The sequence below is a fragment of the Lithobates pipiens genome, unplaced genomic scaffold (assembly GCF_037356315.1).
Source record: "Lithobates pipiens isolate NorthernLeopardFrog02 unplaced genomic scaffold, aLitPip1_a1.2 Scaffold_18, whole genome shotgun sequence".
Taxonomy (NCBI): domain Eukaryota; kingdom Metazoa; phylum Chordata; class Amphibia; order Anura; family Ranidae; genus Lithobates; species Lithobates pipiens.
Window position 1 is genome coordinate 252,072,030 of NW_027507758.1, and position 19,463 is coordinate 252,091,492.

Below are 19,463 nucleotides of genomic sequence, written 5' to 3' on the forward strand. Positions count from 1 at the left end.
AGAAAAATCTTATTTTCTAGTTTAAAGGGGTTGTAAAGACAGAAGTTTTTTTTTTATCTTTATGCATTAAGATAAAAATCCTTCTTTGTTCAGTGCCCCCCCCCCCCCCCAATACTTACCTGAGGTCCCTCTCTGTTCAGAGATATCCATGTGTCAGCCGGCCAGATTCTCCTTCCTGATTGGCTGAGACAAAGCAAAGGCGCCATTGGCTCCCGTTGCTGTCAATCAAAGTCAGCTAGCCAATCGGGAGGGAGGGGGTGGGGCCGGGGCAGGTCTCCGTGTCTGAATAGACAAAGGGAGCTGTGACTCGGCTGTCCCCATAGCAAACTGTTTTCTGTGGGGGCACTGAACAGCAGGGAGGGGCCAGGAGCACAGAAGAGGGACACGAGAAGAGGAGGATCTGAGCTACTCTGTGCAAATCCACTGCAACAGAGCAGGTAAGTATAACATGTTTGTTATTTTTATAATAAAGAAAACAAGACTTTACAATTGCTTTGAATAGAAACCTGTTTTAGTGGGAACAATAGCTAGGTTTCTCATGTGGCTTAATTTGATAATGACATTATACAAATAAATAAGCAGATATTGTACCCGGGCTGCCCAACCCATACAAGTAACTACACATGCATAAGTAACTTGACAATGAGGCTCCATGCGCACTGTCGTAAAAAACATTGCTTCTACAGGAGTTTTGTGTTCTGCCTGTAGAAGGAACTCAATTTTATCCTATGTGTCCATGCACATTAGGACGTGTATAGGCATATTTTGAGATCAACATTTAGAGGCAGGAAAAAAAAACCTTCTCATTCGCATTTCTGATTGGAGCTCACTGGCAAAAAAAAACCCGCAAAACTCTCCTAAACTTGTCTAAACTTTGTACAACAAATGCTCTATATTAGTGCCTTTTACTCCAAAGAGAAGAGACGTTTTTTCAAGCCCAGTGTGCATGGAGCCTGATAGTTTAATTGGGATCACATTAAAAATAAGAGAAATGTGATTGGACTGATCACTCATGTTTTCTGTCATGGATATGTAATGTGCAAATGTAACTGCCTAATTTGGAAAGCATTATTCATAGAATTCAGTGATTCTGACAAGGCACTTTCAGAGTTTTTAATAAGACTACTTTATTTTATTCCACAGCGACTGGAGGAGATCATGAAGAGAACGAGACGTAGTGAACCTGGGGATAAGGTAAAACCATTTTATGTAAAGACCTAGCTAAAATAAGTGCTTCAAGTTTCTGGAAAAAAATTTGTATGAAAATCACTTGTTACCTTTTAATGTCAACTCATAAAGTACACATAGCTTAATTGGAATTTATGTTTTCAATAAACTGACTGTGTGTCATGAAACCCATAGATGTGCGTGTCATGGACGTTCAGTTTATTGCGTTAATCTCTCTTGGACCTCTATCCAACACTTTTATTTAACTTTTGGATAGAGTGGGAAAATGTTACATGTTGGTTTTATTTTGGTTTGTGTCCCTTTTGGGATGGTTTCCCCTCATTTCCTGCACTGAAGACATCCAAGATATTGGTCTTAAATTCTTCCTGTTTTCCATTGCATTCCACATTAGGTGCAGGTGACCTGCAACTGTGTTGTCAGACAGCAGTAAAACCAGTGAATCTTACTACATTTTTCTGTATACAGACATGATAGAAAAAGGTTATGGTTCTTGGGTCTTGAGAAGTGGAATCACTCCTGTCCATGGGTGGGCAACATGTAGCCCTCCAGCTATTGCAAAACTGCAAGTCCCATGAGGTGGTGCAAGGCTGACAGTTTACAAGCATGACTCCCAAAGGCAAAGTCATGATGGGACTTGTAGTTCTGCAACAGCTGAAGGGTTACAGGTTGAGCATGCATGCAACAATCTCACGGAAATGAATTGGCTAGTTATAAGTGCATACCCACTTTGTTCTCTAAGTATCTATTATGACAGTATCCCCAGCCAGTTGAGAGAAGATTTTAAACTTTATTTCTGTCAAAACACCATTTTGCTGATTGGTCACTGAGCTTGTCTACACCACTGCCTCTCTAAAGCAGGAAAGTTGCTGCCCCTGCCCAGAGAATATAACCTAATGATCCAATGGAAAGTGATGAAAAAACTGTGTGAAACTGTTTTAGAAATAATTGTAGTTTAAACAAAAACACCCCCTCCCCTTTCAATTACCATTTTGTGAAAATGTTTAAATTCAGAGGTCTTTCTTCAAAGTCCCACACTGTGTCCTCTCCTTTGATTCATTTTCTTTCTTTCTGCCTTTTGTAAAGGGTTAAAATTCACCAATCCCCAGACTAAATGATTTGTATAGAGATTTATTACAGCAATCGGATATTTGTAAACTTTCCACGCTCCACTTCAGTGCTGTTATTCTGTAGGAAACATGGCTTCTAGCAAGAAATGTTGCTCTCTATCTAAAAAGCTAATATAGTTAGTATTCACTGAATATTAAAACTGTTTTTGTTTTTCAGCAATCCTCTGTGCAAAGTAATGGAGAAATACCAAAAACAATAGAGAATACAGGTAATTATTTTAACATACCAGTAGCCATGACTTACAATTATGACAAATCACGCAGAGCTATAACTTACAATCTCAGCAGCGTTGGCAGACAGTCACTCCATCCAAATGACATCTTGCAGATCGTAGAAAGTTTAGATCGAAAACTTGTGCAGATCTTCACAGATGAACATCAGCATGAATCGTAGTATAGTATATCTAGCTCCAGCACTTGCATATGCCCAGAACAGATTCGTATCTCCTCCCAACTGAGTGCAGAAGGGACAACATTATATAAAGGCAAACAGCAATGCATGTGTAACTAGTTAATCTGTCGTATATGATTTTTCAATGTACATTAGGTGTACAATTGCAGCTGAACAAGCTATTTAAGCTCTCCAATATTGCTTAATCAATTTCAGTTGAAGATTATTGAAAATGAAACAGTTAAGGTATTCATGTTGTTAAATTCACTGCATATTTTTATATTTTATTTACATTATTTAGTTGGCCTTGAAGTGCCTCATCCCTATTTTGAAAGTATATAGAAAAGGACTATAAGCCCTAGATATGGCAGGATTTGAATGCACTAGTCCAAAATATGGTTAAAATGTATACAGTTTATTACAAAGGTGCATTTAAAAAACACAACATTTTCATTAAAACAAAACCTGTTGGTCAATACATAGGCATTACACCAATGACCCTATTACAGACTTCTGTCCAGTTGTGCATTTGAGCAGTATGTATCGTGTCAAAATCGCCACAGAACAAAAGTATTACAGCGCACACATGCAAAACTTACATTTACCTCCAGCAAGGCTATTTTTAAAACACCTAGACATTTTCAAAAAACATTATAAAAAAATATGGTTATTTGGTCACACCATATTGCTATACGGTGCTTAAGCCCACTTACTGCGACAAAGTATCCCATGATTAGTGGGTCCTACACTATCCATAGATTGGGCAATCCTGCTTCTCTGAACCATGGGAGCTATACTCCTCTATATGGGAGAACATGAGGTCTCCACCATGACACCACACATGATATTTGGGGGGCACACTCTAAAAAAAAATGCATAAAGATGGTGCTGCCATAAGACCATACAACAGAACAAAAATATTACAGCGCACACATACAAAACTAACATTTACCTCCAGCAAGGCTTTTTTAAAAACACCTAGACATTTTCAAAGAACATTTTTAAAAAATATGTGAAAATCGCCACAGAACTCAACGCATTCCTTGGTCCAATTTGATAGAGATTATATATATATATATATATATATATATATATATATATATATATACACATACATACATACATACACACATATATATATATATATATATATTCATATATATACATATACACACATACATATGAGATTGTTTTTCTGTACTATGTGACCACGAAAAACATGATTAGAATACATGTATGTTCTCTTTGGATCTGGTGAAGGAAGTCCAAAGTCCAAGAAACTGGAGATTTTGACATGATACATACTGCTCAAATGCACAATTGGATATAAGTCTGTAATAGCGTTGGTGTTAATACCTATGTATTGACGAACAGGTTTTGTTTTTAGTAAAATGTCAGATTTTTTTAGAAATGCACTTTTATAATAAACTTTGATATATTTTAACCATATTTTGGACTAGTGCCATTAAAATCCTGCCATATCTAGAGGCTTACGAACAACCCTTTTCTTCCCTTTATATTTTATTTAAAGAAAATTGACTTTACCCTAATCTGGCACAACCTGACTCATTCCCCTCTGTGTCTTAAGTTGTCCAAGTCATTTGCTTGCATACAAGTCCCACTTCTTAGAAAATAATCTCCTGCCAATTTCAGGGCTGTGGAGTTGGGTGCATTCAGTGGTAACAAGAGTAGATGTAAGTTTAAAGCTGCCTCTTGGGCACATATCAAGAATGCAAAGGCGGATGTGCCAGATACGTGGTGCATTAGTACTGTGCTTTCTTGACATTTTGTAAACTCTTTTTGAATTAAATATTAAAATATGCACTTTAAAAGCAAGGATAACTAGAACATTACAAAATAAAGATAGAATGTACTTGCATATATATTAATCTCAATATAGGTCTTAACTTTCATACATCATGCAGCAGACTTAAGCAGCTTGATAACTAGGTTGTTGTTTTTTTGCAGCCATCACATCATCATCTTTACCAGAGGAACAAGAACCTACGTTCCTTCAGGGTACAGCAGAAACGCCTCGCAATGGAGAATTGACCTCCTCGCCAAGGATTATTACTTTTCAACAGACTTTACCTGTTGACAGGTGAGATTTGTAAGGCTGGTACCAGCCTGCATAAAGAATGCTGCCCCACACCAGTACCCATAACCAAACTTTAATGTGACCAATGAAGCAGCAATATTATATGAATTGCTCTTTGTGTTGACTCAGAGAGCATCATTGTGAGACACGTTCATTAGTGCTCATAAGTTTACATACCCTGGCAGAATTTATGATTTCTTGACCATTTTTCAGATAATATGAATGATAACAGAAAAACTTTTCTTTCACTCATGGTTCGTGTTTGGCTGAAGCCATTCATTATCAGTCAATTGTGTTTACTCTTTTTAAATCATAATGACAACAGGAACTAGCCAAATGACCCTGATCAAAAGATTACATACCCCATGCCCCCTTTAACATCAATGATAGTTTGAAATCTTTTGTGATATTTGTGGATGAGGCTCTTTATCTTCTCAGATTGTAAAGCTGCCCATTCCTCTTGGCAAAAAGCCTTCAGTTCCTGTAAATTTTTAGGTTTTAGATCTCCCCAGAGTGGCTCAATGATATTGAGGTCAGGAGACTGAGATGGCCACTCCAAAACCTTCACTTTATTCTGCTGTAGCCAATGACAGGTTCGACTTGGCTTTGTGTTTTGAATCATTGTCATGTTGGAGTGTCCAAGTAAGTCCAATTCACAGCTTCCTGGCTGATGAATGCAAATGTTCCTCCAGTATTTTTTGATAACATACTGCATTCATCTTGCCATCAGTTTTGACCAAATTTCCTGTGCCTTTGTAGCTCACACATCCCCAAAACATCAGCGATCCACCTCCGTGTTTCACAGTAGGAATGGTGTACCTTTCATCATAGGCCTTGTTGACTCCTCTCCAAATGAAGCATTTATAGTTGTGGGCAAAAAGATAAATTTTGGTCTCATCACTCCAAATTACTTTGTGCCAGAAGGTTTAAGGCTTGTCTCTGTGCTGTTGGGCTTTTTATAAGCGGGCTACTTTGTGGCATTTGCATGGTAATGGCTTTCTTCTGGCAACTTGACCATGCAGTTCATCTTTCTGCAAGTGTCTTCTTATTGTGCATCTTGAAACAGCCACACCACTTGTTTTCAGAGAGTCCTGTATTAAGTTATTTGGGGGTTTTTCTTTGCATCCCAAACAATTTTCCTGGCAGTCGTGGCTAAAATTTTAGTTGGTCTATCTGACGGTGATTTGGTTTCAACAGAACCCCTCATTTTGAACCTTCTTGATTAGAGTTTGAATACTGCTGATTGTCATTATCCAATCCTTGGATCCTTTTATACAGTTCAACTACCTTTTCCTGCAGATCCTTTGACATTTTGCTTTCTCCACGACTCCAGAAACGTCAGTGCAGCACTGGATGAAAGATGCAAGTGTCTGCCAGGAGTCCAGAAACTCATTGACCTTTTACACGCACGCACGCACGCACGCACGCACGCACGCACACACACACACACACACACTCACTCACTCATTACAAGCAAACAGATCACAGGTGAGGATGGTTACCTTTAATAGCCATTCAAACCCCTTTATATCAACTTGTGTGCATGGCTAAAATCACCAGGCTATGTAAACTTTTGATCAGGGTAGTTTGGGTAGTTTCTGTTGTGATTACGATGAAACACAGTTGACTGATAATAAATGGCTTCAGCCAAACACTAACCCTGAGTGAAAGAATTGTTTTTGTGTTCATTCATATTCTCTGAAAAATGGCCAAGAAATCTTAAATTCTGCCAGGGTATGTAAACGTATGGGCACAACTGTATGTAAAAAATACAGGTTACTGTCATTTTCGGCCACATGCAGCTTCTTTTAACAGAATAAACATTATTCTTCAGTTTCCATCCTCCTAAAGGAAAGTTCCTGGAATATTGGTGGTGGAACGCTGAGCTACAAACTTACTAGAGGTTCTAAATAGTTGTTATAGTGTGGCAGCTCTCTGGCCTGTGCCAGCCTCAGTAGAGTCCCGGGGAGAAATATAAGCCTTGTTTTGGGAGCTGTCAGCCAAATTGCAGGACACCAATGTATCTGAACTAGAAATTTAACCACTAAACCAGAGCTATATACTCGGTCTGGTCTTAAAATGCTGTGTAAATTAAAGCCTCATATGTCCTGATGTATTTTTCCTTTTTTTTTTATTATACAATTTAGCACAGAGAAGCAACCCAATGAAAATGGGTTATGTACACCAAACAACAACTTTGAAGAAATCATCAATTTGCCTGTTGGAACTAAACCAATCAAACTTGATGCTTTAAATAATGAAGGGAACAGTATGGAGAACCTTCCCCGGAATCCAATTATAGCTTTTGAAGTTGATAATGTGCAAACGCCACAAACGGCAGGTATGTTGTTCTACAGATGTCTATAGATCAGAATAGGGTGGAGAAGGCTTACGATGTTTGTCAGATTTTTATGACTGTGCGTGTCTTTGTTATGGAGATTTTTATTTGTTTGATATTTAAATGCTTTGTTTTCCCTTATATTCACTGACCGACACAGCTCCTCACTGTAACAAAATGGGTTGTCAGCCCTATCACTGGAGATTACTAGGCAAGTTGTAATACAACACTTCAGAACTTTTAGTTCCACCCAGGGGGCGATCCCTAGGCCTCTAGCCTCTAGCAAAACTCATTTTTTTCTTGCCTAGTGAGGAGATAAGACCTAGGAACCCTGCGGGCCCATAGGTCTGTGTTTTTTTCGGTGCAGAAGCTTGGCTTTTTGCGCAAGATGAATGATCCTGTGATCTTCTATCAACAGCCGGCTGGGTGACAGGCTGGTTCTGGCTTTTTGCTCCGGGGAGTACATATGACCAGGCTACTGATGTCTGCGTCACAGTATGCCAAGGCCAGTAGTCTTCCCTGTACTGATCAGGAGCTGACTACCGTGGAATGTCTCCCAGCTTCGGGACTGGTAAGTACAGCTCTCCCTGCCTGTCAAGGTGGAGCAGCTGGGCATTGCCTGGGAGGTCGATTTGGGGGCCCCCCTCACCCCCCCTTTCTTCTCTCCCTCCCTTCCCCCCCTCACGGGGGGGGGGGGGGGGGGGGCTGTACATGTGCTGAGCGGTGTGTGTGTACCTGGGCTCTCACCTGGGGGTTTTAGCTGTGCTGGGTGCCTGGGTCCTGCAGCTTATCCCACTAGATGCTTGTGTAGTCATGCCCCTGTGTGGGTGCAGCGCTGTGCCTGCCACGTGTTCTCTCTAGTCCCCCATAGCGCTGTTCGGCCACCATTTTTAGTATGGGCATGGGTCAGACTGGCTTCTGGCGGCCATTTTCCTGGTGATTCCCTATTGAGAACACCGGCGGCCATTTACTTGTAGCCGGACCAAGTTTTTGTGCTCTAGCAGCTACCCCGGTCCCCTTTGCTTCCTGTTTGGTCATCACAGAGCACCGGGGAGGTTATCCTGTGTTCTGAACACGTGTGTTTGATCACCCACAGATCGTTCACCGATCGTGCGACCGGCCGGCCACCTACAGTTTTTTGTTATCTCTGCATCTGGGAGCGCTGGGGATCATCAGGCATTGCATTAATACAGCGCGGAACGGCCCAGGGTGGTGAGTCCAGCGGGTTAGAGCTCCTCAGCCAGCGGCAGCAGGAGGGTGGGACTGCCACTGTCCTAAGTCCCCTTCAGGTGGCAGACAGGGTAGGGTCAACATGGCTTCACAAACTGGTGTTTCTTCCCCCGAAATCCAGGCAATTGCCACCGGGTCACCTGCGGACTGCGCGGTCCCTATGGACACCCTTACGGCGGTCCTCAATTCGTTTGCAGCCAAGATAGAGGCGGTACGTGGGAAGAAAAGTGCTTAAAAAAGGGCCCCTGCCCCCCCCCCCCCCTCCTCTGGGGAGAGCTCTGACACAGACTCGGGTCCTGCTGAGGCCGGTGACCCCTGCTCTGTCTTGTCAGATGACGCTGACGAGGACCATTCGGACAGTGAGGATGAGTCCCTGTGCGGCTTCCGGGTCCGTGCGCGACAAATCGCTAGTTGGAGCACTTATCACAACTGTATGTGATACTCTGAAGATTCGGGAGCCAGCGGATCCCTCTGCTGATGTACCGGTCCCTTTTGGGTCCCGCAAGGAATCACGTTCACCTAAGGTGTTCCCATGTCTGAGTTATTTTGACAAGTTCATTTACAAGGAATGGGGCCGCCCGCAACGGACCTTTTCGGTCCCCAAATACATGGCGGTGCGTTACCACTTTGAAGAAAGCCTTCTCAAGAAATGGTCGGCTCCTCCGGTCGTGGACCCCCCAGTATGCAGGCTAAATAAAGTAACCACGATTCCTGGTTGAGGGGACTCCTGCATTCAAGGATCCCACGGATAGGAAGGCCGAGGCGATGGCTCGTTCCTTGTTTACAGTTGTGGGGTCAGCCGTGCGACCTGTACTGGCATCCACACTGGTGTCGCAGACACTGACTGAGTGGGCAAAACGTTTGCACCACGAATTGGGAGAGCAACAGGCCTCCCCTGTCTGCGTGGAACTAGCAGACCAACTAGTGCAAGGCCTTAAGTACGTTTGTGAAGCGGCCCTGGATACTCTCCCTCTGTTATCCAGGGCTTCAGTGTCAGCTGTGGTGCTGAGTCGCCGATTTGGTTGAAATGCTGGTCTGCTGACCAGGCATGCAAGAAAGCCCTGATGGATCTTCCCTTCCTTGGCGACCGGCTCTTTGCAGCCTCGTTAGATGACATTATAAAAAATGCCACTGGTGGTAAGAGTACTCTACTCCCACAGGCCAGGAAGGCCTAGGAGCCACGCCGCAGGCAAGGACCCTCCTTTTCCACTCACAAGCGGCTTTTTCATCCACCTGGTGCTTTGACAAAACATCCCCAGCCCAACAGGACGCCCACGGACGGTCGTTGTGTCCTAAGCCGAATCACCCCAAAGAGGTGGCCCTTCACACTCTCGATGTGGTTAGGGCTCTGAAGGTGTATCTGTCTGCCATAGCTCCCTTTCGGAAGTCAGACTCACTGTTTGTTTCAGTGGCTGGTCCAAAGAAGGGTATGGCGGTCTCGTCGGCCACCATTTCCAGGTGGATCAGACAGATTGTAGTACAAGCCTACGCCTTGAAGGGGCAGGTGCCCCCCTTTCCGGTCACGGCCCACTCTACAAGGGCAATCTGAACGTCTTGGGCCTTCCGACACCAGGCGTCGGTCGCTCAGGTGTATAAGGCGGCGACTTGGTCGTCTGTCCATACGTTTACCAAGTTCTACAAGGTAGACGTCAGTGCATCGGCTGATGCCTGTTTTGGCCGCAAAGTTTTGCAGGTGGCCGTGTAGTTGCAATTCCATATGCAATCGATATTTTTTCCTGGTTTTTCAAAATAAAACGCAGTACTGTTATGTTAATGCATGTTGCATTACTTCCGCAAATGGTTGCGGTCTTGGGGATCACTCCTGATGAGGATACCCGGTTATGTGTTGGTGTTTTTTCACACACTGTTGTTTTTTTGTGGGTTTAGTTTCACTAGTTCCCACTTGCCATGGTGTATGAAGTTCTTATGCTGTTTTTCCCACCCCTCGTTTGGCACTGCTTGGGGACAGCCCATTTTGTTACAGAGAGGAGCTGTGTCAGTTGGTGAATATAAGACAAAATAGGATTTTTGTACTCACCGTAAAATCCTTTTCTCTGTAATTCACCGACCCTCCCTTTTTCTCTTTACATTATACTGCTTGTTGACGTACTGAGTTCTGCTAGAGCAGGCTGTGGGGTTGTAGCATAGGGACCGCCCCCTGGGCGGAACTAAAAGTTCTGAAGTGTTGTATTACAACTTGCCTAGTATCTCCAGTGATAGGGCTGACAACCCATTTTGTTACAGAGAGGAGCTGTGTCGGTCGGTGAATTACAGAGAAAAGGATTTTATGGTGAGTACAAAAATCCTATTTTTTCTTAAAGGCAGTTTCTCTCCCCTTCCTTTTTGTGTCTGATAGCCAACAAGGCAAACAGGCAATTCTCAACAAGGGGTTAGGTTCTATCCTCAATTGGCTAGAAAATGTGTTTATTGCTGTATGTCTGTCCCATGGGGAGGTTTTTTCCTCACTTCATGTCTGTTGTGCCAAATATACTGGAATTAGGGAGATTTTCTTTCACTTCCTGTTCTATCATAAGTAATGTATAATCTTTGAAAACAGGGAAACCGCAAAAAAAAAAATTGATTCTAATTTTTTCCCAGCATAAAACTAGATATGAGCTTCAGTGTTATTGTTTTACAGTATTTTCGCTCACCTAAGGAAAGGTTTAATAATAACAGGCACCAGTTGAGGTATAATGTTGAATTTCTTAATCATACATCACAAGACACATGAGAGTTAATTCTTTGACCATTGGGTTATGCTCCAGCTCCATGTGATTGGACACAGTTAAATATCAAAGCTTGACAATGCTCAGCATTGAGGTATAATGTTGAATTTCTTAATCATATATCGCAAGACACAGAATTGTTAATTCTTTGATCATTGGGTTATGCTCCACCTCCAGTTGATTGGACTCTGGCAAGTATCAAAGCTTGAAAATGTTCAGCATAACCCCTCCCACTCAACACATTGACTCTGTTTTTTGCTAGTGTCCGTAGGTGATGAATCTGTGAGCATTTTCTGTTTTAATGCATTAATTTCTGCTTGAACTGCCCTTCTCTGCTGAGCCTTGGTGTGTTATAGCAGTGGCTGTTTTCTGGATCAGTCCCCATGGATGCTTATATCCCACAGGAACACTACCTGGACCCCAGTGGAAAAACAGGGACAGCCAGTAAGCTGCATTGGATCCTGTGTTTGGGGCTCATTCTGGCAGGCATTTGCTTTGTGAGTTAGCTGGTGGGATGCTTTACTGGTCCAGGACCGTGGTCTGCTACAGCTTAATATGTTTTTTTGAGTCTGCTCTGTGCCCTTGTTCTGGAGGGTGGTGCTTTCTCTGATAAATGAGCAACTGGAGAGCCTGAGGGCACGGGGCTTATTTTATAAGCCCCAGCACCTAGGAGTGGAGCAAGTCCTGGGTGGTTGGCACCAATAAAGGGTGCTGTGGACATCCACTTGTACAGGGCACATGCATGCTGTCCTGTTTTGAAGTACAAAATCCTCCTATTGGGTGCTTTGTCCATTACCCTTGCTGGCTGCCTTCTTCTAAAAAAGAGGCAGAAGCCCACAGAGGAGATTTCATCTACATCTGGAACCAAGGAGAGCTCCTTTCGTCAGAACCCCGGGGTGTAATAGAAAAGTTCCTCTTGGAAAAAGTTCTGAAGCTCCAAACCAGCAAAGTTGAGAAAAAAACCTTCTTCCCAACCTTTGCAGGTGTGAGGAGGGGGTGCTGCTTTTGTCTGCCTTCTTGTGGATATTTCTGATGTCTGTATTAAAAAAGTTGTGTGCAGAGGCTACAAGGTGGAGATTTGAGTCTTGCCACCTCCATGCTGTCTTCTGCACCCAACAAAAGAACAGCCCTGTTGGCTGCACTGGACCAGTTTCACTCTCAGGGGTCATTGCCCCTGTTCTGGAATCAGAAAGGTTTTGTTTTTACCTGTTCAGGATGCCCATGCCAAATGACAATGTGCAGCCCGCTTTGGAACTAAAGCATTTGAACAAGTTCTTATATATTCAAAAGTTTTGTATTGAATCTGTAAGGTCATTGGTTACCCTCTGGGAGATTTCCTGTCCTCAGTGAACATCAAGGATGTCTACCTCTACATCCCTATATTTTCAGTTTCATCAGCGCTAGGTAAACCAACTCAACGCTCAAGTCACAAAGATCCTTTCTCCCTGTAATTTGGAAGGTGCTGACAATGGATGCCAGACTTCCCTTGTCCCCTGTTAGGTGGACCCCCCTGCTACAAGGACTGCCAGCCAAGGTCCAATCTGACAATGCCATCATGGCAGTGACATATAAATCGAGATGGTACCAGAAGTTATAATGTAGAAAGACTCACTCAAGCTCTAGCGCATGTGGAATGAACAGTAGAATGGATAACTTGTTTTTAAAATAATATAATTTGATTCCACAAGGGGTTAATTGTTTGCCCTTGAGTTTTCAGTCTGTGTTTCCATTCTTTCCCTCCCCCTTTTCTCTGGTTCTTCCAACCTCACATGATTTTAATTGTTAATTGATTTTAAATTGGATTGTACCACCCCCTTTTTTAGGAGTAATGAATACTTTTTCCAAAATAAATTTGATTTCATTGTAAATCTGTGTTATGAGGAAGGCTTTTGCCGAAATATGTTAGCGTTTTGATGTCACACTGCTGTCTGTGCTCAATAATGATTTAAGAAGAAGCAATCGACTTGCCGGTGTTCTGCCTAATACAGTCCGCCCACCAAATGCTGTCCGCTCCGTACTGCGCATGCGCAGTACGGAGCAGCCGAAGCTTCGGAAAAACTCCAAAGTTGAACGGCGCCTGCGCCGTGAGTGGAGGTGGTGGCCCCACTATCCAAGCGGACATAGGGTTAAGAATTTTAGAGGGCCCCTCGCGGGCGAGCTTCGCTCGCCACGCTTCGGGCTCGGCCTCGCTCCGCTCGGCTCTTTTTTATTCTAACTCTATGTCCACTTGGATAGTGGGGATAGAACCTGGACTCACGGCGCAGGCGCCGTTCGTCCTCGGCAATTTTCGGAATCTGTGTTCCTGTGTACTGCGCATGCGCAGTACGCAGGGGACAGCATCTGATGGGGGACACTATTTTATAAGACACCGGCATTCTTTTTGCAATTTTGAGATACCAGAATTTAGGCTGCTCTTCAAGAAGTGATCATTTTGATTTACAGAACTCTGTATTCCAGTTTTGTCCATGGTACACATTCTTGGCATAAAAAATTGTCAAGTGGACTTCCTAAGCTGCCAGCAGCTGAATCCAAGAGAGTGGTCCTTCTACATTCGAGGAGTTCTGTCCAGGGATCCTTAGGCCTTCAGAGTAGATGTTATAGTCACTCCATGGAGTCAAGTCAACCTAATTTATGCATTCCTTACTTCCCTTCTCAAGATCCTGCCTCATCTACATCACAGGATAGAAAGGGAAGGCATTCCGATGATTTTCATTACCCTGAAGTTGCACAGGAGGGAGTGGTTCTCAGACATAGTCATACTCCTGGCAGACTTTCCGTGGGCCCTACTGCACTGTCCAGACCTTCTATCTCAACTCCTCATGTTCCATCGTGCTTCACAGTCACTGTCTAGATGGCTTGGCTGAGGAAGCTCAAATCCTGAGGGACATGGGTCTTGCATACTCTGTGATTCCCATTTTTGAAGGCCTCTTCTTATAGAACTTACCAGCGTACATGGAAAGCATGCTTTTCTTAATGCGAAAAGGAAGTATGGGTTTTTTCCTTCCTTCAGTCAAGACTGGAGAAGTCCTTAGCCCTGATGACTGTAAAAGGTCAGGTCAGCAATGATAGCTTCCCTACTCCCTTGTCAGAGCTTTTTGTAAAAGAAGTTTCTTGCATTGTTTTATTACTACTCTCTGCACTAACTTTGTGAGACCTCAGTCTGGTGGTGTTTAACCCATTTGGGAAATTTTTCTCCCTTTTCTGTCATGCAAGGTAGCCTTTCTTGTGGCTGACACCTCAAGCAGGGTGTCTGAGCTTGCTGCTTTGTCAAGTGAGAAATATGTTCTTGTGCTTTTTTTGAAACCATGTATTTCCTACTGGCTGAAGGTGGTCTCGGCTTTTCATTTGAATCCGGACATTGCGTTGCCTTTCATTTTGTCCATCTTCAAAACATCCTGAAGGTATTTGATTCACTGTTTGGATACGATTAGGGCTGTGTTAATCTACCTTGCAGCCACAGCCTTGTTTTGCCAATCTTACACCTTGTTCGAGTTTCCTGAAGGATGTCACCTGGTGTTCTGCTCATACAGTTGCCAAGTTTTACCAGGCTGAAATTCAGGCTTGGACAAATGCTAACCCCTGTCGGAAAGTCTAATAGATGGCCCTGTAAGGGTTTTCTCAGTTATTTCTTCCTTGTGTTCTGTTAAAAGGATTGTTCCAGTTGGGATCATCCCAATGATCTAAGAATTAAACCTCCTAGGTACTAGACGACAATAGTTCTAAAAACACTTTATGGCTAAACCCAGGGGGAATCAACTGGCAAACTTTCTTTCAAAATGACAATCAAGGCTGCAGCTCTGATCCGAACAGGAAATCCTCTCAACAGACTACAAAAAATACCACAGGAGCGTGCAATATAATTACCATTGCTTATATTTATTGAATCCACACAGACAAATGGATACTCACATGCGAATAAAAAACATTAAGCAAAACAGAACAGATCTGACAGCTGACGCGTCCAGGATAAGGGCCATAACCCTGAAACGCGTCAGTGGTCCAACCATTTATTCCAAGGATGAGAGAGAGTGTGTTCCGACTGGAGCAGATCTGTGTTGCTTAATGTTTTTTATTTGCATGCAAGTATCCATTTGTCTGCGTGGATTAAATAAATATGTCAACAATGGTAATGCACAAGGTGGTTGCGCCCTCCTGTGTGTTTTTTGCATTAACTCTCTTGGGTCCTGTGATATACGATTAAGAAAACTGGTTTCATGGAGTACATCATTTGGACTCTCCTCTGTTTTCACTCCAGCTTTCTGGCAAAACTCGTGCCTTGTTCACACCATGTGAAGAGGTGTCAGTTTCTCTGCACGCATTCTGCAAAGGTTCAAAGAAAACTGTTTTTATCTATTTGCCCTATTCACAACACTGTTGTCACGTGCAGATTTTTTCTGCGCAGGAATCTGCAATACGTATGCAGTTTTCTTCATGGAAAAAACTGACTTGACATCAACATTGTGGTATGGACAAGGCACATAAGACGCATAAAAACTGTAAATTGTAAGGTAAACTCAGGTCTCTGCAAGTGAAATCTGCATGTTTTTTTCATCAGTTTTTATGCAGGTTTGGTGTGAATGAGACCTAAAACATGGTGGGGTTATGCCGGATGGTGTTGAGCTTTGCTGTTTGCCAGTATCAAATTATCTGGTGGTGGAGAATAACTGAATGAATTAAGAATTAACAATCCCATGTTTAGTGATGTATTCCAAGAAAGGGATTTTGTATGAGATGCCTTGTGACTCTTGTTGCCCACTATTTTATCTATTGAAACTAGTCTTCTATAACAAAGTCATTTGTTTTGTTTATAACAGTAGTGTCCATTTTATGCTACTATATTCCAAATGTTTGTGAGTTCTATGGAATTTTGAGCTTAAACTGTTTGAGGGTCCCAAAAGTCAAACCCCCTGCCCCCCACCCGTTTTGCTTTGAAACCAGTACATATATGGTGTATATATATATATATATATATATATAGTATGAAGCGTAAAGTTGTGTGGGTTTAACGTGTTCTACAAATGTTGTCAAACACTGTGTTAAGGCAGCTTTTCACTTTTAAATGGGCCTTCAAGTTCCTCAATGCATGAAGTAAGGAATCTACCGTATATTTGTTAGCACGGCGCACCCATTCTTTACACCTATACATTGCCTTTTGTTATGGTGCTGCTGCACTTGTTTTTACTGTAATTGTACAGTGGGATGCCATTGAGAATAAATGTCAATACATTGCAACACCTGTGTTCAACACCATGTCATCATGCCCAGGTTTTAGCGCAACCAAGTGCAAAGGTATAAAAGCAGCACAAGGCTTGGTTCACACTATGTGTGGCCGGGGGGCACAGCAGGGGGTCTGGTGTGTCCCCGTTCACCGTTTCGGGTCAGAATTTTTGGCTGACCTGAAATAGAGCCAAAGACGCCCAGGACCCTTATGCTGTGCGCTCCGTGGCCACCCTGGAGATGTGTGAACCGGTTCCATAGGGAGCCGGTCACACTGTCCTGTCATGCAAAATTTAATGTGGCGAAACCCATATGCAATTCAAAATAATGTGAACTCAGCCTTAATATTTATTTTATAGAAGAGAATAAAAGTGTGCTCATATGTCCCATTTGGGCAATTCCCCATCTGTTTTCAGTGTTGAATCATGATTTTTATAGAATTGCCAAGCAGCACCAATTTCTTCTTGATTTCTAAGTATCTGTATCTTACATATGCTTTTGAATTCACAGAGGTCATCTGAACAACCAGACGGAACATAGAAATCACCTTTAAAGCCCCAGGGATTCTTTCCACGTAATGAAGGAAGGATTGTTTACTTTATAAGTTATTGACTGAATATCTGAAGAGGGGAAAAACTAGATTCATACCAGCTTTTGGGATTGCTGCTCTGTGTAAGCTGACCCTTGATTTTTAGTGTGCAGTGCATAAAAAGGGATTTTCCCTCAAATTTCTGCTTCTGGCACCTATTTTTTAAGTTTTTACAAATGTGGAAGGAGATGATCTATAACTGAAAGCACCAAGGCAGTTTGTAGGACTTTCTCAAGACTGGTCTGTTTTAAATGTACTTGTTTAACCTGCTAGTAATATTTTACACTGTATATGTTTAATACTTGAATACACCCTCATAGCTCTACATGTAGGGCTATAGAGTGGTCTCATTTAAACCATCTGGTTTAAATATTATTGCCGAGAACTCCATTTATAGGGGCTTTAATGTATAGGCTACTGTATCAGGTTCTCTGAATTGTAATTACTACTTGGCTGTTTTAATCATCTCATCTGTTTATTTCTTTTTCATTTTATTTGAAACAAAATGACATTCCTTCATCGGATAAATAGGTACAATGATTTTAATTTTTTTTTTGTTTTTATCACTTTAAAATCAAGCTTTCCCATAACAAGTTCTACCAGTTTTTAGTGTACACTTGAATATTTTGCTGTACAATAACAAATCTTTAAGGAAAAACTCTATATTATAACTGTATTTTTGTCAGCTTTTCTTACCCGCGGATGTTTATTTGCCTTACTAAATTCTTAAACACATAGACCTATATATATATAGAGAAAGATGTTTATGTATAAAGAGGGGTGGAGTCAAATAAAAGAGTAATTATAAGTATGAGAATAGCTCTATGCTCGTTTCAGAGCAAAAGAAAATGAACGATTCTTCTAAATTAACACTTTACTTTTTTGGGGGGATGTGGGTCTTTATTTTTACACTATACCACACACAAGCACTCAGTTTGTACTTTCCTGTATTTGTCTTTCAGATGCTATTTCATAAATGTGCACTTCTTAAACCACACTGCTCTTATTCACTTATTTGTGTTGTCTAACGAAGCCACCCTGGTGATGAGTAATGAAACGCTGGCTCATAAATCCATATTGATGATTGTAAAGGAGCCCTCATAGTTTAGAGCCTGTCTAGGAATACAACACAGTATGCACAGTCACATGCAACTTCCTTGGGAGGCTAATGCTAGAACTAGTGAAGGCATCTTAGAAATGTATTGATGGGCATTACTGGCTAGTCTACCGTTTGCAGCTATTTATGTCTTACAGAGTACATACACTGTGCAAAGAAAACATTTTTCCTGTTACAGTGCAGCAAATGTCACAAGAGAAACAGATTTACATTAAATGCTATTCAGTTCACTTTTCACACAGAATCCAGTGTAGTATATCAAATTGAGTTTGTTTTTTGGTTGTCCTTATGTCCATGTACATAGTTCTATTTAAGATAATAACAATGCTTAAATCATGTGGTTTTTATTTCTCTACTCTATATATAGCATGTCATTAATGAATAAATTTGTTTGAAGTAATTTTAAAGAATTGTAAGTCTTGTGTAATCATTTGTATTAAATTTTTTCCCCTTTTGTACAGGTGTATGTAAGAAGGTTTTGGTAATTTAAAGAAATATATGCGGGTAGGGTGGGTATGTTTACAACAGTAACTGCTCGTGCACTCAATATAGGGCAAAATGAGGATGAGAAATGCTATCAACTGCAGGCCATAGTAGCAAGAAGATTTGAGTTCATTTTAGAAAATATCTGGCTGCAAACTCAGTTAAGCAAATCCTACAGAATATATACAAATGTGTGAAACAATCAGCGCCACCATAAATGAATCAAGTGCAAAGTTGCAGCCGCTATACACGGTAAGTGAAGTCAATACACTTTAAAAATATATATACTTACTAGATATAAAAACAAAATTTGCTTGTTACATTCACTGTGAGCGTCTGCTCACTCACCACCATGGCTGCGCAACATCACAGGCTCAGATCCTCTTCTCTGTAGGCACAGAGGAGAGAATCCGAGCCTGTGATGTTGCGCAGCCACGGTGGTGAGCTCCCAGTACATGTAACAAGCGAATTTTGTTTTTATATCTAGTAAGTGTCCTCTTTTAGCAGGGTTTTAAATAAACGTTCTATAGCAAAGAGCGCTATGTCAGCTGTGTTTTTGATTACATGATACATGAGTCCCTTGAAGTGGAGAAACGGCTGAATGATCTTGGTGATCAATCCCCTATCTGTGAGGGATACATTGGGTGGAGTGGAGATCGTGAAAGGGAGAAATTGAACTGCTGAGTCCTGAGAGAAATAAAAGATGTTTGGGGAGTGAAAATAAAGAGTTCATTTGAGTTTTCCTGACTCATCCTTGAGGTGAGCAGATTAAATAGCTGGTGGTGGTTTGCACAAGCAATAAGAATTATTGAGAAGCATGGTGATATGATAATAACACTGGAGCAATACTATCAAGATTGTTATTGATTTATGGGACATTTATTATGATTTTTTTTATGAATCTGAATTTTATTGCTTGTATACATAGCACCAAGTATAGCATTGAATTATCACTAGTA

At 41.8% G+C, this 19,463-nt stretch overlaps 1 protein-coding gene across 9 annotated transcripts in view; it reads left to right on the plus strand.

The window, feature by feature from the left end:
* MAP7 (microtubule associated protein 7) overlaps positions 1-18,431 on the plus strand; it is a 336,970-nt gene extending 318,539 nt beyond the window's left edge. For 8 of the 9 annotated variants that reach the window (XM_077486793.1, XM_077486789.1, XM_077486791.1 and 5 more), the window contains 6 exons: positions 1,144-1,194; positions 2,473-2,524; positions 4,675-4,807; positions 6,952-7,145; positions 10,617-10,662; positions 16,826-18,431. In XM_077486793.1, the coding sequence (XP_077342919.1) occupies positions 1,144-1,194; positions 2,473-2,524; positions 4,675-4,807; positions 6,952-7,145; positions 10,617-10,639 (453 nt within the window). In that variant the 3' untranslated portion in view covers positions 10,640-10,662; positions 16,826-18,431. The remainder of the gene's footprint in view (positions 1-1,143; positions 1,195-2,472; positions 2,525-4,674; positions 4,808-6,951; positions 7,146-10,616; positions 10,663-16,825) is intronic. The other variant, XM_077486790.1, reaches the window with a different exon arrangement.
* Positions 18,432-19,463: the final 1,032 nt, after the last annotated feature.